Below are 17,448 nucleotides of genomic sequence, written 5' to 3'. Positions count from 1 at the left end.
GCTGCATACCGGCCCTAGCAATACGAGGTCACATGTATATATAGCACAGCTTGTCTGAGAAACATGGGATGTCGTAGTGCTGGTCCCTCAAATAGAGGGCTATTTCTGCCCATTCTGCAAAGGAGACTTGGCGGCAGAAGAAAATTAAGAGACTTGTTGAAAACCCTACGGGAAATGAATAACAAACTTCCACTTGCTACATCGCTGCCTGTGATTACTTAAGACGCGATGATTCTCAAGATTTAAACGTTCAGGGCGTTAGGGCTGCCGACATTTTGGAGGGGTTTCCGCGGCAGAATTGTTTGGACTGTAGGGCTGTTTATTTTTAGAATAACTCATCCAATTCGTTCACTCAAAACACAAAAGCACCTGACTGTTTACCACCAACCAGGCACTGTGCTGGGTGTGAATAGAGTGGTGGACAAGCCAGCCACAGTTCCTGCCTGTGGGGGCAACTCAATTTGAAGGCACTTAGCGGCGACTTGTAGTCGACGGTTGGGATAGCCAATTAGAGTATCTGCAGAGGCCTCGCGGGTAATGTCAATGGGTGAGGTGGGCTAGATGGGACCAAAGAAAGGCGGGGAGAGGTTCTGACAACCAGGAAAACATGTCTTGGCTATGGTGAGCAGGTACTGCAGAACTCGAGTGGGTTATAAATGAGGGGACATGGACCCAGTGTTGTCACATCCTTCTGTTTTTCATGAAAATCTGTATTCTTATGTGAAATCCCTTGATTTTTAAAAGTTGGCTTCTGAAGTGATATTAAACAAAAAAACAAAAAACAGTGTGGGCCAAGAGTGTCTAAGCCAAGCAAAGCACATCTGCGGGATGGGTTTATCCCAAGAGCTGCACGTGTATGACTTCTGATCTAGAAATTCTACCAGTAAAACAATTATTTTTAGGTTCAAAAATGTATTATATGCCAACCTTCTGGTTTATATGACTAACTGAATTAGCAGGAACCCCTATACAAATACAGAACTGCTAAAAATAGTATGGAACCTTTCCACCCTCCTGAATAAAAGATACACAGTTAAGATCAAAGGATAGAAAGGGAAATTTCCATGATCAGAAGAAATAGGGAACACAAACCCATAAAATTAAGCCTCAGATGGTGGTAAGAGTTTGCAGAGGACATTCAAACTGGGCTAGGATTTGGGGAACAAGGGGCCTATAAATAAAGGAGATGTGGGCTTGGTCCCATGTGAAGCAGAAAGTGAATACTAAGATCTTGCATAAAATGAGCACTGTCAAAGGGCTTCATATTCACTAAAAAAGAGAGAATAGAAAAGCTCTGCCCAGTGGCTAAGAGGAGTGGCAAGAAATCGTGCTATCTTTCCTAGACTTTAAGTGTGGCTAAAAAAAAGAAAAAAAAATCTTCTATGAGCAACTGAATCCGAAAGCCTGTTCCCTCTACAGGTATAAGTTCTCAAATTACATTTCCTAAATATGGAAACCCTAAACTTAGAAATTAACTTAAAAATTGATCTAGGACCCTAGAATCCCAACAGCCCTGAAAAAATGAAAAATAGGGTCACATTCATAGTTGATGGCATCGAGGGCTCCTTCAGATAGAAATGATCTCCCCTAAAAGTGAACTTTAAATAAAAACATTAGATACACAAAGAGTTAATCTATGAAGGAGAATCAGCAGAGATAATAAATTGGTGAATGATACAGAATGATACAGAAATAATGATACAGAAATAATAGAACAGTCTGAAGGAGATTAAATAAGTATATATAACGTGTCTAAAGAACCAACAGAAGAATTTGAAACTATAGTAGGGAGGGGGAAAAAAACAGGCAGATTAAGAAGCTACTAGATAGGTATGTCTTAGTGTCTTAGTGTTGGTCCCAAATAGAGAATTATTTCTGCCCATTCTCCAAAGGAGAGTTGGCAGCAGAAGAAAATTAAGAGACTTACTGAAGACACTATGGGAAATGAATAGCAAACTTCCACTTGCCACATTGCTGCCTGTGATTACCTAAGGCACAATGACAGGTGACAGAATGACCATTAAACTATAAGGATACCTTCTGTTGGTAACAATAAAGACCAAAAGACATTGGAATACTATCTTTGAAGTGCTGAAAGAAAAATATCTCTCAGCTTAGAATTCTGTACTTTCCCAGCTAAACTTAGTTTCCAGGGTGCAGATAAAATAAATTGAGTGAAGATGAAATAGAGTGAAGATAAAATAAACTGAGAGAGTGTATGATCATCATGAGAGAATAATAAAAGATGCATTTCCACGAGGAAGATTTGAGATGTGAGAAGTAGCAGTAAGCGCAGAAATGGTGTATATGAAGGCAGATATAAATCTGCATTGCAAACAAACATATCACTGGTAATAGTGACTAATTTGGGGCCTTAAAAGCAAGTAAACAATAACATGAAAAATTGGAAGTTCTGTTTACAAATTAAAATACTTTAAGATCCTTGTATTCTCAGAATGAGAATGGAGATTCTGATTTCTTCAGATCTATCTTATAGTTCACTAATTCTTTGTACTTTGCTAAGTCCAGTATGAATGTTAAAAATAAAAGTCAATACTAAAATAGAAATGAGACAATGGAAATAAAAAGTAAATATAGAAAAATATCTTAATCCTATAGAAAGCAATAAAGGAGAAATAAAAAGAAGCAAAGAAAAAGATAGCAGATAGTGACCACACACAGAGAGAAGGAAATCAGCCCAGGTATATCAGTTATAAAATAAGTCTAATTCACCTGTTAAAAGAGAGATTCTTAGATTGAGCAATAAGAAAAAAAATGTAGCTATTTGATGTTTATAACAGACATAACTAAAATCTAATTACACTTATATGCAAAAATCCTCAACAAAATATTAACAAATCAAAACCATCAATGTATAAAAAATAATTATACACCATAATCAAATGAAATTAATCCAGGCATGCAAGGTTCAATATTTGAAAATCAACCAATGTAACCTTGCCATATCAACAAGCTAAAAAAGAAAAATCCCATGATCATATCAACGAATACAGAAAAAGCATTTAACAAAATCTGACATTTACAAGAAAAACACAGCAAGTTAGGAATAGAGAGAAATTAACTTGATAAAAAGCATCTGCCAAAACCTTACAGCTTATATCTTACTTAAAGTAAAAGACTAAATACTTCCTCTAAAACCAGGAACAAGGCAAGGATGTCTGCTTTCATGCTCTTATTCAACATAGTTCTGGAAGTTATAGACACTGCAGTGAGGCAAGAAAAATAATTAAAGGCATGAACATTGGAAAGGAAGAAATAAAACTGTTTCTATTTCCAAATGACTCGTCTGTGCGTATAGAAGATCCGAGGGAATCTAAAAACAAAAAACAAAAAACAAATCCTAGAACTAATAAGCAAATTTAGCAAGATGGCAGATACAAGGCCAAAACCCCAAATTGCTTACATTTTTTAATGTTTATTTTTTTTTTAGAGAGAGCACGTGCACACGCAGGCGAGCAAGTGGGAGAGGGGCATAGAGACACAGAGACACAAATCTAAAGCAGGCTCCAGGCTCTGAGCTGTCGGCACAGAGCTCAATGCGGGGCTCCTACTCACAAGCAGTGAGATCATGACCTGAGCTGAAGTCGGACACTTAACTGACTGACCCACCCAGGTGCCCCTACATTTCTATATACTAAGAATAATCATGCAGAAATCAAAATTTAAAACACAATACCGTTTGTAAACACTCAAAGAAAATGAAATACCTAGATATACACTTTTTAAAAGTTTTACTTATGTATCTTGAGAAAGACAGAGACAGTGTGAGTGGGGGAGAGGCAGAGAGAGAAGGAGGGAGAGAGAGAATCCCAACCAAGCTTCGTGCTGCCAGCACAGAGTCTGACATGGGGCTCAAACTCACGAAACCGTGAGACCATGACCTGAGCCAAAATTAAGAGTCAGATGCTTAACTGACCGAGCCACCCAGACACTCCATCCTAGATATACACTTTCAAAAAACATGTACAATGATTGTATACTAAAATTACACAAGGCCGATGAAAGATATCAAGAAAGACCTGCATAAATGGAGAGACATACTATGTCCATGGGTTGGAAGACTGAATATGGTAAAGATGCCAATTATCTCCAAATTGATCTACAGGTTTAATGTAATTCCTATCAAAATCCCAGCATGTTTTTTGTTTTTGTTTGTTGGTTTGGGTTGGTTTTTGGTTTTTTTAGACATAGACAAACTTGCTCTAAAATCTATATGGGCAGACATAAAATTTATATGAAAACATAACTAGAACAATCATGGAAAAGAAGCCTAAAAATGGGAGTAACCACTCTACCAGATACTAAGGCTTACTGTATAACTACACTAAGCAAGACAATGTCATATTAGCAGAGGGATAAACACCAAGATCAATGGAACAATATAGAGAACCCAGAAATCAACTCACACACCATATAACCCAACAATTCCTCTCTTAGGTATTTATCTCAGAGAAATAAAAACTTATCTCCACACAAACACTTGTATATGAATGTTCATAATGGCTTTATTTGTAATGTCAAGAAACCACCCAGATGCTTTTTGCCAGGTGCATGGTTAAACAAACTGTGGTGCATGCATACCATGGACTACTACTCAGCAATAAAAGGAAACTATTGATACATAAAACAACTCAGATGAATCTCCAGAGAATTATGCTGAGTGAGAAAAGCCAATTCCCAAAGTTATGTACCGTAAAATTCCACTTATATGATATCCTTCAAATGACAAAATTTTCTAAATGGGGAACAGATTAGAGTTGAGAGTTTAGGGATGGATGATAGGAGAGGGGCAGGGAAATATGATTATACAATGTCAACATGAGGGATCCTTAGGGTAATGCAGCTGTTTAGTATCTTGATGGATACACAAACCTATACATGTGATAAATTCCGTACAACTACACACACACACACACACACACACACACACACAAAACTATATTTGATGCTGGAGAAATCAGACTGAGATCAGTGGATTACATTAATGTCCATATCCGAGTTGTGATATTGTACTGTAGTTTCATAAAATGTTGCTACTAGTGGAAATGGAGTTACACAGGATATACAAAATCTGCCTCTATTATTTCTTATAACTGCATGTGAATCTACAAGTATCTCAATAAAAGTTTCAATTTATAAAAACTATTTCATATACAATAAAAAAATTGAACCTCAGTATTATGACCATTGCAAAATTTCTTTTATTGTTTGTTGTGGGAAATGTAATTTATTCACAGAATAACGCCTGTTGAATGACTCATTTAAAAAAAAAGCTTAATTACACAGATCAAAAATAAATGAGTGGAGAAAAGCTATATGAGGCAAACACTAATCAAAATAAAACTGATACAGTAATATCAATATCGGCCAAAAGAATCTTTATTATGGATGAACATTATTACAGATAAAGAGGGTCATTAATGATGAAATAAATAATTCACTAGGAGCCTTTAACAATATTCTACTTGTATTAAAAAGCGTAGCCTTGAACAATATAAAGCAGAAGTTAAGAATAAAAGAGAAAATGACAATTCACAATCTTAGTTGTCAGGGATGCTTAAAGCACTTTTCTTGGTAACTGATACACCGAGGAGCCAAAATATTTGTAAATAGAATGTGTGAACAACACATGTAGCACCCCTTAACTATCAGTTATGGAAACTGATGCGCATTATCCCAAGGACATATGGAACATTTATAAAAATCAATCACATACTGGGCTACAAAGGAAGATTCAAAATACCAAAGAATTGATACCTTGGAGCATGGACTAGTCATCTATGGCCAGGAGGCCAAATCCAGCCTGCCATCTGTTTTTGCAAATAAACTGTTATTGGAACAGAGCCATACTCATTCATTTACATATTGTCTATGGCTGCTTTCACACTACAGTGGCATAACTGGATAGTTGCAACAGAGAATATATTAACCACAAAACTTAAAATATTTACTGTTGGCCTTTTACGGAAAAAAGTTTGCTGCCCACCCCCGCCCCTGCCTTGGAGAATGGGTTCTTAGAACACAAAGTAATGTTAGAGATTAATAACACCCACAGAGAAACAGATGTTTAGAAGTTAAAAGTCACACTTCTAAATAAGTCAAAGATCAAAGAAGAAAGTCTAAATGGAGCTAATAGAATATATCAATGTCTGATATTGAAATGTGCATGTCAAATGATAGAATTCAGGTAAAGGGGAACTCAGAGAAATTTTAGCCTTAAAATGTTAGTATTAAAATGTAAGAAGGATTGAAAATTATGTGCCAAACACTCACCTAAAGAAGCCAGAAAAGGATGATCAACTGATTTGTTAGGAGAGTGCCAAGACAGTTCTGTAGGGGAAAAACTAATTTTTTCAACAAATGGTGCTAGAAAAACTGGATATCCACATGCAGAAGAATAAAATTGGACCCTTACCCCAGACCATATACAAAAATTAACTCAAAATGATTAAAGACTTAAATATAAGCACCAAAACTATAGAACTGTAGGTGTAAATAGATATAACATAGATATGAATCTTAGGTTAGATTAGGCTGTAATTTCTCAGATATGGCCCAAAAAGCATAAGAAACAAAAGAAAAAGTATGGATAACTTGGACTTCATCAAAATTTAAAACTTTCATGCTTCAAAGGACACTATTGTAAAAGTGAAAAGACAACCTACAGAAAATATTTATCAATCATATGTCTGATGAGGGTCTGGTATCCAGAATATATAAAGAATAATTATAACACAGTAAAAAGACAATCCAATTAAGACATAGACACAGGATTTGAAAAGACATTTCTTCAAAGGAGATATGCAAACGACTGATAAGAACATGAACAGCTGTTCGGCCGTCATTAGTCATTAGGGAAATGCACATCAAAGCCATAATGAGATGCCACACCATATCCGTTAGGATGGCTAAAATCAGCAAGCTTGACAATAGCAAATGTTGACAAGTATGTGGAAACACTGGAACCCTGGTATGTTGCTGAGGGGAAGCAGTCTGGTAGTTCTTCGAAGGGTTAAATATAAAGTTACTGTGTGACCCAACAATTCCAGTGTTTGGCATATACCCAAAAGAACTGAAAACATACTTCCACACAAAAACGTGTACGTTAATGGGCATAATAGCATCATTCGTGATAGCCAAAAAGTAGAAACAACCCAAATGCCCATCCACTGAGAAACGGATAAACACATGTGGTATATCCACTCAATAGAATATTATTCAGCCGTAAGTTACAACGCGGGACCGATCGATGCCACAACACGGATGAACCCTGAAAACCTATTAAGTGAAAGAAGGCCAGACACAAAATGCCACATGCTGCATGATTCCATTTATGTACAATATCTAGAATAGGCAAATCCATAGAAACAAAAAGTGGATTTACTGGTTGCCAAGGACTGGGCGGGGTGTTGGGGGGAGGGTAGGAATGGGGAGTGACTGCTAGTAGGTTTCTTTTTGCGGCGGTGAAAGTGTAGAGTTCTGCAGTGGTGATGGTTGCACAACTTTGTGAATATACAAAAAGCCACCAAGTCGTATACCTTCAAAGAGTGTCTATTAGGGTGTGTGAATGATATCTCCAGTTTTTAAAAAAGAGAAGAAGATAGAAAGGAAACATCAGAATAAAATAAGTGAAAATGGAAGGAAGCAATAACATACGTAAAATTAATGAAATAATAAAAAATGAAAGGGACCAACAAAATCAAAAGCTGATTGTTAGGGAAACGATGCAGAAACTAGAGAGCAAATGCTCCAAGTGAGAATCGTGAGGGAATCTGAGCAAGCAGCCTGAAAACAAAACCTTGCATTGTCTGAATGACCAAGAAAATGAATGTGGAGTCAGCTCTTTGGTTGCCATAGGTTCGAGCGATTTTATCCCACCTGACTATCTCTGCTATTTCCGGGAGACACACCTTGGACTCAGGACCTTAACAGAGCCTCCGTTTCTTCTGCACGTTTCTCTCTGAAAGGTCCGGCTGTGCCAAGAGACTGGGAGGAGTTGGGGATTTTCTGAGGCTCACCTTTTTCCAGGGGGTTATCTTGCAAAGAGTTTATTTTCCCGGCATCACAGACTGGTTCCTTCTGTTTGTCAGACTGGCCAAATCGTTTTCAAACTTTACAACACTGATGGGTATTTCATCAGGGCAGGGGACTGGTTCAATAGTTTCGTCGGGTGTTCCCAGTGCTAAGAAGAGAGCACACCCCTAACTCGGCTCCTTCCCAAAGGATGCCTTGTCCGGGCAGCTTGAGTCTGAGGGTCTCTGGCTGCCCTTTGCCCCACAGGGCCTGTTCAAGGCTTCCAACGAGCCAGACCTGCTTTCCTCAGAGGCCTGGCACCCTTACTAACACCCAGGGTTTCAAAACCCTCAACAGACCAAATACCCCCTGTAGAACACAGGTTCTTCACACCCCCCTTTTTATGGATTCATGAATAATACAGTCTTAACCATAATGTACAGAAGGAATTCAAGGCAAAGTAAATGGCAGCATGCCTCTCTTGCAGATGGCCAGGAAAATGCTATGCTTCTGCAGAGCCCCGGGACCTCGAATGCCAGAGCTGAGACCTTTTCTCCGCGTGTCCGAAGAGCCACAACCTCGAGGGCAGAGAGGATATGGCCTGGAGGGGTCATCCCCTACGTCATCGGAGGGAACTTCACTGGTCAGTGGTCCCAGATGAGGCCTCCTTTGAGGCTGGGTGCTGTCTCCCTAGGTTGACGGTATCCTCCCAGGAAGAGTCCAGGTGGAATGGAGCAGACGCTGGGACCATAGCAGTCCTACCTGCTAATGCTCCATTGTGCACTAAGCCTGGGGAAGCTGCAGTCTCTGGTAGGGCTGTGTCTTCAAAGGTGGTCACCTAGTCCCCAAGGCTTCGTGCAGGGCGTGACATAGGGCCCTGGTCTTGAAATATAGGCAGAGGTTGCACAATGGGCATGTGAGCAAAGCCCTCCAGACAGAAGGAAGCTGTGCGCGGCTGCACAGGAAGGCTTACCTGTGTTCTGCCTGGATGAGAAGTCGGGACCACCCCCCACCCCTGCAGCACTCCACACGGTAACCAGAGTGGCCAACCCTGGCTGGGCTGTGGCACCTGCCAACAGTACACCCTGGGGCAAGTTACTTAACCCCTCCATGCCTCAGTCCCCTCTTACGCAAATGGGGATGATAATATTTTCTAATCCATAGGGTTGTTTTGAGAATTAAATGAGTTAATTTAGATAAAGCACTTAGAATAGTGCCTGGCACATAGTAATATTTGCTATTGGTATCATTATCTTTAAAATATGTATGTCAGCCAGTGGCTTCCCATCACTACAAATGAAGCTGAAACTCTTGACCATGGCCTCCAAGGCCCTCCTCCAGGCAGCCCTTGCCCCCTGTCCCACCCGGTGTCCTACCCTGTTCCTCCTCTCTTCTCCCCAGTCCCTGTGTGCTGGCCTCACAGGCACCTTTCCTTTTGGAACATGCCCATTTCATGGCTGTCCTAGCACACCTGCACTTGCCCTGTTTGCCTAGAACATTCTTTCCCCAGACCTTCTCATGGTTTCTTCTTATCACCGGCACCTCAGATCAGATGGCATGTCCCCCCAAAAGCCTTCTTTGCCTCCCTGATACCCCCAATACTCCCACGAGCCACTCACTCTCAGCACCCCACTTTCTAGTCTTTGTAGTACTTCCCATTACCTGAAATGCTTTGACTGTTATTTTGTTTGCCTGTTTTTTGTCTCTGCCCAATCGTTGTGGGAGCAGGGATCTTTTTTTTTTTTTTGTCTTGCTTTCATTCCTATATCTGCAACACCTAGAACAGAACAGTAGTAGACATTCAACAGTTATGCCCATAGCAGGCCTGTGGCCAGTATTAGTCAAATGCTTGAATGGAAAGCCACACGGAGCTGCCTCTTCCAGGCTCTCAATTCTGCCAGCACCTACAAGTCGGCCTCCTCTCTGCGGTTCTGTGGCTTCTGGGGGAGGCTGTTGATGAGGCAGCTGTCCCAGAGCCACTGAAAACCACTGATGGGTAAAGGCACTGTGAAGACGTGGATGACAGGGACCTGGGACCTGGCGGAGAGCACGGAGTGCCTCCGGGCCACCCCTCCTCTCTCCTGGCAGCGTCACTCATGAGACAGTAACCCAGGATGCTTGCCGGATACTTAAATAGGTGCTGGTGATAAAAAGGCCAAGACTTCACCTCCAGGAGCTCCCAGTCCTACTGGGAGAAAAAGAGCATGCCTAATGGATTTGAATGTTGGAATTTTGACCAGCTACTCACCTTTGGTCTCTGGTGCTTACCTGTGTTCTTTCAGAGCTGGTGTGCTTTTCTGACCAAAGATGTATATAACCTTCATCAAAATCAGCTAATTTTATAGAGAGAATTTTCTTTATGTGGTGGTTTTTGTTATTCTGTAATTAGTGGGATTGCTATTTTGGTGAGTGCTTGAGCTATATAAACAATTTGAACTAAAAGTGTCAAGATGTAAAAAAAAATGGACAGCTAGGTGACTCTTTATTCTATATGTGTGCTTTTGGGGACAACAATTTGACCCCCACCCCCATGTCTTCCAGGCTATGATGGGAGCCTCCCCAGTGCTTTGTTTGCTTTTGGCAACAAGGTCACTCTAGAACTCAGAACCCACCCCTAATCATCATTTGTACTCCCCAAACCACTATTTCTTTCTAGATCCTTCTCATTGTTTCTAGCAAAATCAAAATAGTCTTCTTTATCTCAGGTTGATAGATTTTTTTAAAAGAATACTTACCGACTACAAGTAACTATCAGCCACAGTTTACAGCTACTTTGTTGTTGCTCCCAGACAATTTACTTATTGTTCTACTTTTCAACACATTTCCGTTCAAGGAACTATGAGGACATGTTCAGAGAAAGTATGAAATCCATCTGTTTTCAAAGGCTTTGTAGAAAATGAGGCGCAAGGATCCACCAGAAGACAGTGCACGCCCATGCAAAAGTAGCATGAATGTACATGAAAATAAACTTTTTAGAGCATATGGACATACACTCCTATAGATATAAAATAAAAAGAGGCTGCAGAATGCAGTACTGGTGAGCTCCTTCAAGAGCCTAAAATTTCCAAATTGAATAACCCGAGTGAGATTTTTCTAAAGCTTAATTAAGTACTTTCCCTTCACAGGACAAGTTGGGGCGCTTGGGATATTCTGACCATCTATTTTTACTCTCTTTTCCAATCCACAAGCCCTTACTGAGTTCTGGTGATTCGGGAAAGTTATATCCTTAGCAAGGGCAATCCTTATTCCTAGTGCATTTCTATCTTGGGTCACCCCAACAAGTTCTTTTGATCATTGGAACGAGTGTTGTAAGTCAGCACGCCTTACAGCATCGAAGGAAGGCAAGGACCTATCAGTGAAGTGATGAGCCTTGCCCTGTCATTTCAGGAAGCCAGAGAGCCATTTTTAAGCAGGCTATGAGACACTGGGAGAAGCACACCTGTGTGACCTTCATAGAAAGGACTGATGAAGAGAGCTTTATTGTGTTCAGTTACAGAACGTGCGGGTAAGTAAGTGAAAGCAAGGCCGTCTCAGAGGACTCAGAGGCAGACAGATGGCTTGTGAGTCTTGAGTTTTCTCTGTACAACCAAATCGTTCCAAGGAGCTGTAATAAGTAGCAATCTAGGGTTTGTCAGAAACTCCCCTTGCCATCAATGAACTCACAATCTGGTGACAAAGTAGGTGGGTCAAGAAGAAGACTCTAGGAAGACAAGGGGTCTGGATCTCCTGTCATGGGAGCAGTCGAAGGAATTGGGGGTGTTTTGTATGGAGCAGTGGTTCTGAACCAATTTGAGGTCAGCAATCCTACTGAGAACCTGATGAAGCTATGGGCTTCCTCATGACAGATATGCATTTATGCAAAACTTTGTGGGTAATTTTATGGGCTCCGTGGGCTTACAGACTTCCTCCAGAAAACACAACAGACAATAAGATGCCTGGATTTTGATTAAATTATCTGTTATGCCAATAAATGTAAGTGTGATATACTCTCTCACTGGAAGAAAAAGTTCCCCGTTCTGGTTCAAATACTTAAACCCAACTACATGGCGTATGCATGAAATGACTACTGGAAAAATGACCCAGAAAGGTTTACATGTAAAAGGAAAGAAGGCATACAGGCAAATGCTAACAAAAAGAATGTTGGGATCATAATTTTAGTTATAGACAAGGCCTTTTTTGTTTCATTCCTGTTTTGTTTTGTTTTTAAAGTCAGAAAGTGTTTAAAAAAAAAGGTGAGGCACTTCATAATGAGAAAGAGTACAAGCTACAGTGAGAATATAACTGTCATAAATCTTTATGCACCAAATAGCATAGCATTAAGAGTCATAAAGCAAGCCCCAGGGAATTCAAGGGGAAATTGACAGAAACACCAGCAGCAGGCGACTTTATTTCATTTCTGTCAACTCAAGTAGATCAATGTCAAGTTGACCAAAAAATAAGTAGAGATCTGTTGAGGACTGGAAAAATGTAATTAAGAGTTGATCCTATGGGTCTATCAGATTCGGCAATCTGATAACACATCTTTTCTTTGTAAGTGCATGTTGAACATTTATAGACATTGTCCATCTATTAAGCATTAAGAACACCTCAATGAGTTCTCAAAGGCAGAAACAGCGTTAAAATAGGCTCTGATTACAAAGCAATGAAACTAGACATAATAACAAAAAGTAGAATGAACACGCCTGCATTACCTAGTAAATGAAAAGCTCTATTTTTTGTTTACAACTCTTAGATCATAAAGAATTCAGGATTGATATTATAAGATGTCAAGATAATAAAATCCCTGCAATTCTAAATTAAAGAGCTATGGCTAAACCTGTGTGTGTGAGTGTGTGTGTGTGTGTGTGTGTGTGTATCCCAAGAGCCCACATTGAATTAAACTGATAATTCTAGAAGCATTTCTGTTAGAATCAGGAACAAGGCAAAGGTGTTCATGATCACCACAATTATTCTACATATTTTGGGAAATACTAGCTAATATAGTTAAATAAGAGAAGGAAATACATATGACAAGTATCGGCAGGAACAAGGCATGTTTGCATTGTTTGAAGTTAATATGACCGTGTCTAAAAACCCAGAAAAGCAATTGAGAAACTACTAGAAACAAAAGGAGACCCTATTAAGGTGACTCATTACAAAAGTAGTAAACAAAAAATTACTTTTCCTTATAATGAAACAATCAGATACACTTCTGTATTAGGAAAAATATCACTTTAATAGAGACATAATAAATAATATCTCTAAGAATAAACCTAATAAAAATGCAAGAATGCTCCAGACCTGTAAGAAGAAAATGCTAAAACTCTAAGGACACTTAAAAAAAAAGTAAAAATGGAAATGCATACCACTTCCTGGTATGGGAATATTCAACATTGTAAAGATGCAGAACTCCCTAAAATAACCTATAAAAGCATGCCATTTGGATTCAGACATCTACATTTATGTATATGTGGGCATATGTGTATATATATTTCAACAACTTAAATAAATGGCACTAGAGTTTATCTGGAGGAACAACCATGTAGAAATAACCAACAGAGAAGGAGAGAGACAGAGACAGAGAGAGCGAGAGAGAGACTGAGGCAGAGAGAGGGATATATATATAGAGAGAGAGAGAGAGAGAATAAGAAGAAAGAGAAAAACAGAGGGATATATAGAGAGAGGCATAGAGAGAGAGAGAGAGAAAGGACACAGGGACAGGGGGATGGAGGTATGGAGGGGATTATGGGGAGTGGTCTGATGGTCTGTTCAAACATCTAGGATTTAAAATGCAAATGAGGGCGCCTGGGTGGCGCAGTCGGTTAAGCGTTCGACTTCAGCCAGGTCACGATCTCACGATCTTGCGGTCCATGAGTTCGAGCCCCGCGTCAGGCTCTGGGCTGATGGCTCAGAGCCTGGAGCCTGTTTCCGATTCTGTGTCTCCCTCTCTCTCTGCCCCTCCCCCGTTCATGCTCTGTCTCTCTCTGTCCCAAAAATAAATAAACGTTGAAAAAAAAAATTAAAAAAAAATAAAATGCAAATGAAGTTAGTAATAATTAAAACCATTTGGAACAGAACAAAAGAGTTTAAAGTGCATATGCCTATACATGAATTTAGGTAGCATCTTAAATGAGTGAGAGCTGGATTAGTCATTTGGGATATTTTAATACTGAGATAGACAGCTTGTTGTGAAAAAAATAAAGCTGGATTCCTACCTCACTTCTTACATCAAAATGATTCTAGCCGGATCAAATACAGTAAACATTTTTAAAAGGAAAAATAAAGAAATGAAAAGAGATTTAAAAATTATTTTGAAAATTTTATTATTTTATTATGAGAGAAGCAAGAGTGGATTTTATGGATGATCCTGGCAGGTAGATGGCCTTTCCCAGCAGGATGTAGGAGAGTGAAGACATTCCATACATTGAAATTTAAAAATTATATGTGGTGTAGACAAAACCAAGACAATACATAAACAAAAAAGCAAACTGAGAAACAAAGTGAGAAAAATATCTGCAATACATTTGACAATCAAAAGACTTGTTTCCTTAATTCACAAAGGGTCCTTATATATCATTCGTAAAAAGATGGACAGCCCAAAAGAAGATGGGGAAAAGAGGTGATCACATAGCTCACAAGAAAAAAAATACAAATGTCATAGAAAACATGGAAAACTCTCCAATCTCGATACACTGAAATACCATTTTTCACCTATCCAACTGACAAAAAGAATTCGATAAAGCCAGTGTTGGCCAGGTTGTATGGAAATAGGGCTTTTAAATATATCATTAGTGGGCATATAAGTAGACCCAACATTTGGGGATTGCAGTTTGATAGTATCTATCAAATCTCAAATGTATGAACCCGTTTATCTCTCAATCCCAATGCTACAAACAGGAGTCCAACCATTTATTTGTTTTGCTTGTTGTTATTTGTTTGTTTTGTCTTCCTCTCCCACAAGGCTTTGTTTAACTAATAAAAATTGGAATCAGCCCAAATGTACATTAATAGGAGTCAGATTAAAGAAAATTTAGTACTTTGTTGCTTTGAAAAGAATGAAGGAAGTCTGTATGCATTGTTATAAAAAGATCTCTACATTAAGGAGGAAAAAAGGTAAAAATTAAGGATGATGTACATAGTGCATTTTATAATAAAAAGTATACATATCTAATTTTTCTGAAGGATATCCAAGAAACTGTTAACAATGGTTATCTTTGGATGAAGAGATTAGAGATGGGGGTGAGAGACTTAATACTTGACTCTTTTGAACACATACTTTTAAAAAATGTTTATTTACTTTTTAGAGAGAGAGAGAGAGAGCACACAAGCAGGGTAGGGGCAGAGAGAAAGGGAGAGATAGAATCCCAAGCAGGCTCCTCACTGTCAGCCTAGAGACCAACGTGGGGCTCAAACCCACGAACCATGAGATCATGACCTTTGCCTAAATCAATAGTCAGACACTTAATTGACTGAGCCACCCAGGTGCCCCAGAACACATATTTCTTTTAATGTTTGATAGACGTTAGCTGGGTGATAGAGGTGGTGGGGTTGTGGGCCATGTTTATTTCTTTTCTTATACCTTTCTATATTAGGAATAATATATAATAATATGTTAGGAATAAATGTTACTTGAAAAAGCAATTTTGCCCAGAAGGGGAGTCATTTCTAAGGCTTCTCTGATAAGGGTACCATGCTTTACAGAAACTCAGCTGACTCCTTTCCTCGTCATCAGAGATGATTCAGGAGAGACTTGGGGGTGCAGGGTTGGGGAGGGTATGGGCTTTATTCCAAGAAGAGAAGCCTTATCTTCTTTGGGTTCTCAAGTGGATCCGTGACCACCAAAAAGGAGAACAATTTTTGGAGGGAATTTCTGTATTGGGAGGTAACTTGGACAATGAACGTGCTTTCAGCTCTGAATATCTCTTTCTTTTAGATTAGCGTGCGTGTGTGTGCGCGTGTGTGCATGTGTGTGCCCGCGCACACACACGTGCACGCACACACACAATCACACACATGGGGGAGGGCATTAGACTCTTCCTATTCTCTGAGCGGCTGACCTGGGTATTTCTGCCACTGTCCAGCTGTTGTTCCTATGTTGGGCGTCGAGGAGGAGGCCCGCAGGCCATATCCATTGGGAAAAACTGTGACAAGTTTGGCATTGTGGCACATGAGTTGGGCCATGTGGTTGGGTTCTGGCATGAACACACTCGGCCCGACAGAGACCAGCATGTCACCATCATCAGAGAGAACATCCAGCCAGGTAAGGAGCCAGTATCGAGTCTGGAAGCCACTGGCCAGGAAGGTGGCATCAGGCAGGGTTAAAGGAGAGGGGTTTCAGGGACCCGACAAATGCTCATTTGTTAAGTAAGGAGGCAGCAGCCCTACTGTGCAGACATTTGTTGTTAGCACTGCCACTGTTATTTGTGGCCCTTCCTGGGAGGTCATCTGCCATAGCTTCTGGTTATGGCAGAAATGAAATGACTTTTCATGTTGTAAAAGGACAATGAAATCCAACTCCATTTCCTAAAAGGAACAGAATGGACCAGAGTAACTGTTGCAGGATCAAGGCTGAGAAGCCAAAAAAAAAAAAAAAAAAAAGAGTTCTCCTGGTTGCTTTTATGAGAGTCACTTTTGCTGACTTCAGCAACACATCCTTTTGAAACTGAAATGCAATTAGGACACAAATACATGTAAAAGTAGTATTTTGGTCTGGAAATGTTCTGCCCCAAGGCAGGTAGTGTCTAGACTAAAACAAAACAAAACAAAACAAAACACAAACAAACAAAACACCCCACTTCTTATATTAAATAATTTTATATAGAAGTCTATGTTGAACATGAAAGTAACTGGTTGAATAATATGTTTGCCTTAAAATGCTTTCAAGGGTCTGAGTTGTGAACTATTTGGGATTGAACTTAACTCTTTGATTTTTCTTTTGTTCTTTAGTAGCAAGATCAGAGATTTTTTTTTTCTAAGTTTTTGAACGATCAGATTAATATCGAACCTGCCTACAAACTTAGTATAAGAGTTTCCAGGGGCACTTGGGGAGGGGTTGGGTGGTGGGTTGGAAAACAGGGCTGTTTGAAGTTTCAAATTTCCAGTCTGTTAAAAACAATGAGAACGACCACAACCCTGTTATTTGGGCTAACAGAGCTCTCAGAAGTTGCTATGGGCCCTCCTTCTCCCCCCTCTGCCTCCTTTCAGGTACCTGCCTTGGTTTTCAAAGGCCTTAACAGAGTGTTGTGTCACAGGTCAGGAGTATAATTTCTTAAAAATGGAAGCTGGGGAAGTGAGCTCTCTGGGAGAAACGTACGACTTTGACAGCATCATGCACTACGCCCGGAACACCTTCTCAAGGTCGGAATCTATGCTTATGCCTCATCTGTGTTTTACTGTGCCTGCCGCAGGCTCGGGTCGGATTCCTGGAGGTCTGCA

At 39.8% G+C, this 17,448-nt stretch overlaps 1 protein-coding gene across 1 annotated transcript in view; it reads left to right on the top strand.

Moving 5' to 3' along the window:
* TLL2 (tolloid like 2) overlaps window positions 1-17,448 on the top strand; it is a 123,026-nt gene that overhangs the window by 58,118 nt on the left and 47,460 nt on the right. The window contains exons 4-7 of the mRNA XM_043597120.1: window positions 8,522-8,677; window positions 11,422-11,539; window positions 16,095-16,273; window positions 17,265-17,370. Coding sequence (XP_043453055.1) covers window positions 8,522-8,677; window positions 11,422-11,539; window positions 16,095-16,273; window positions 17,265-17,370 — 559 coding nt within the window. The remainder of the gene's footprint in view (window positions 1-8,521; window positions 8,678-11,421; window positions 11,540-16,094; window positions 16,274-17,264; window positions 17,371-17,448) is intronic.

Source organism: Prionailurus bengalensis, chromosome D2, assembly GCF_016509475.1.
Source record: "Prionailurus bengalensis isolate Pbe53 chromosome D2, Fcat_Pben_1.1_paternal_pri, whole genome shotgun sequence".
NCBI lineage: Eukaryota > Metazoa > Chordata > Mammalia > Carnivora > Felidae > Prionailurus > Prionailurus bengalensis.
This window is presented reverse-complemented; position numbering and strand designations above follow the sequence as displayed.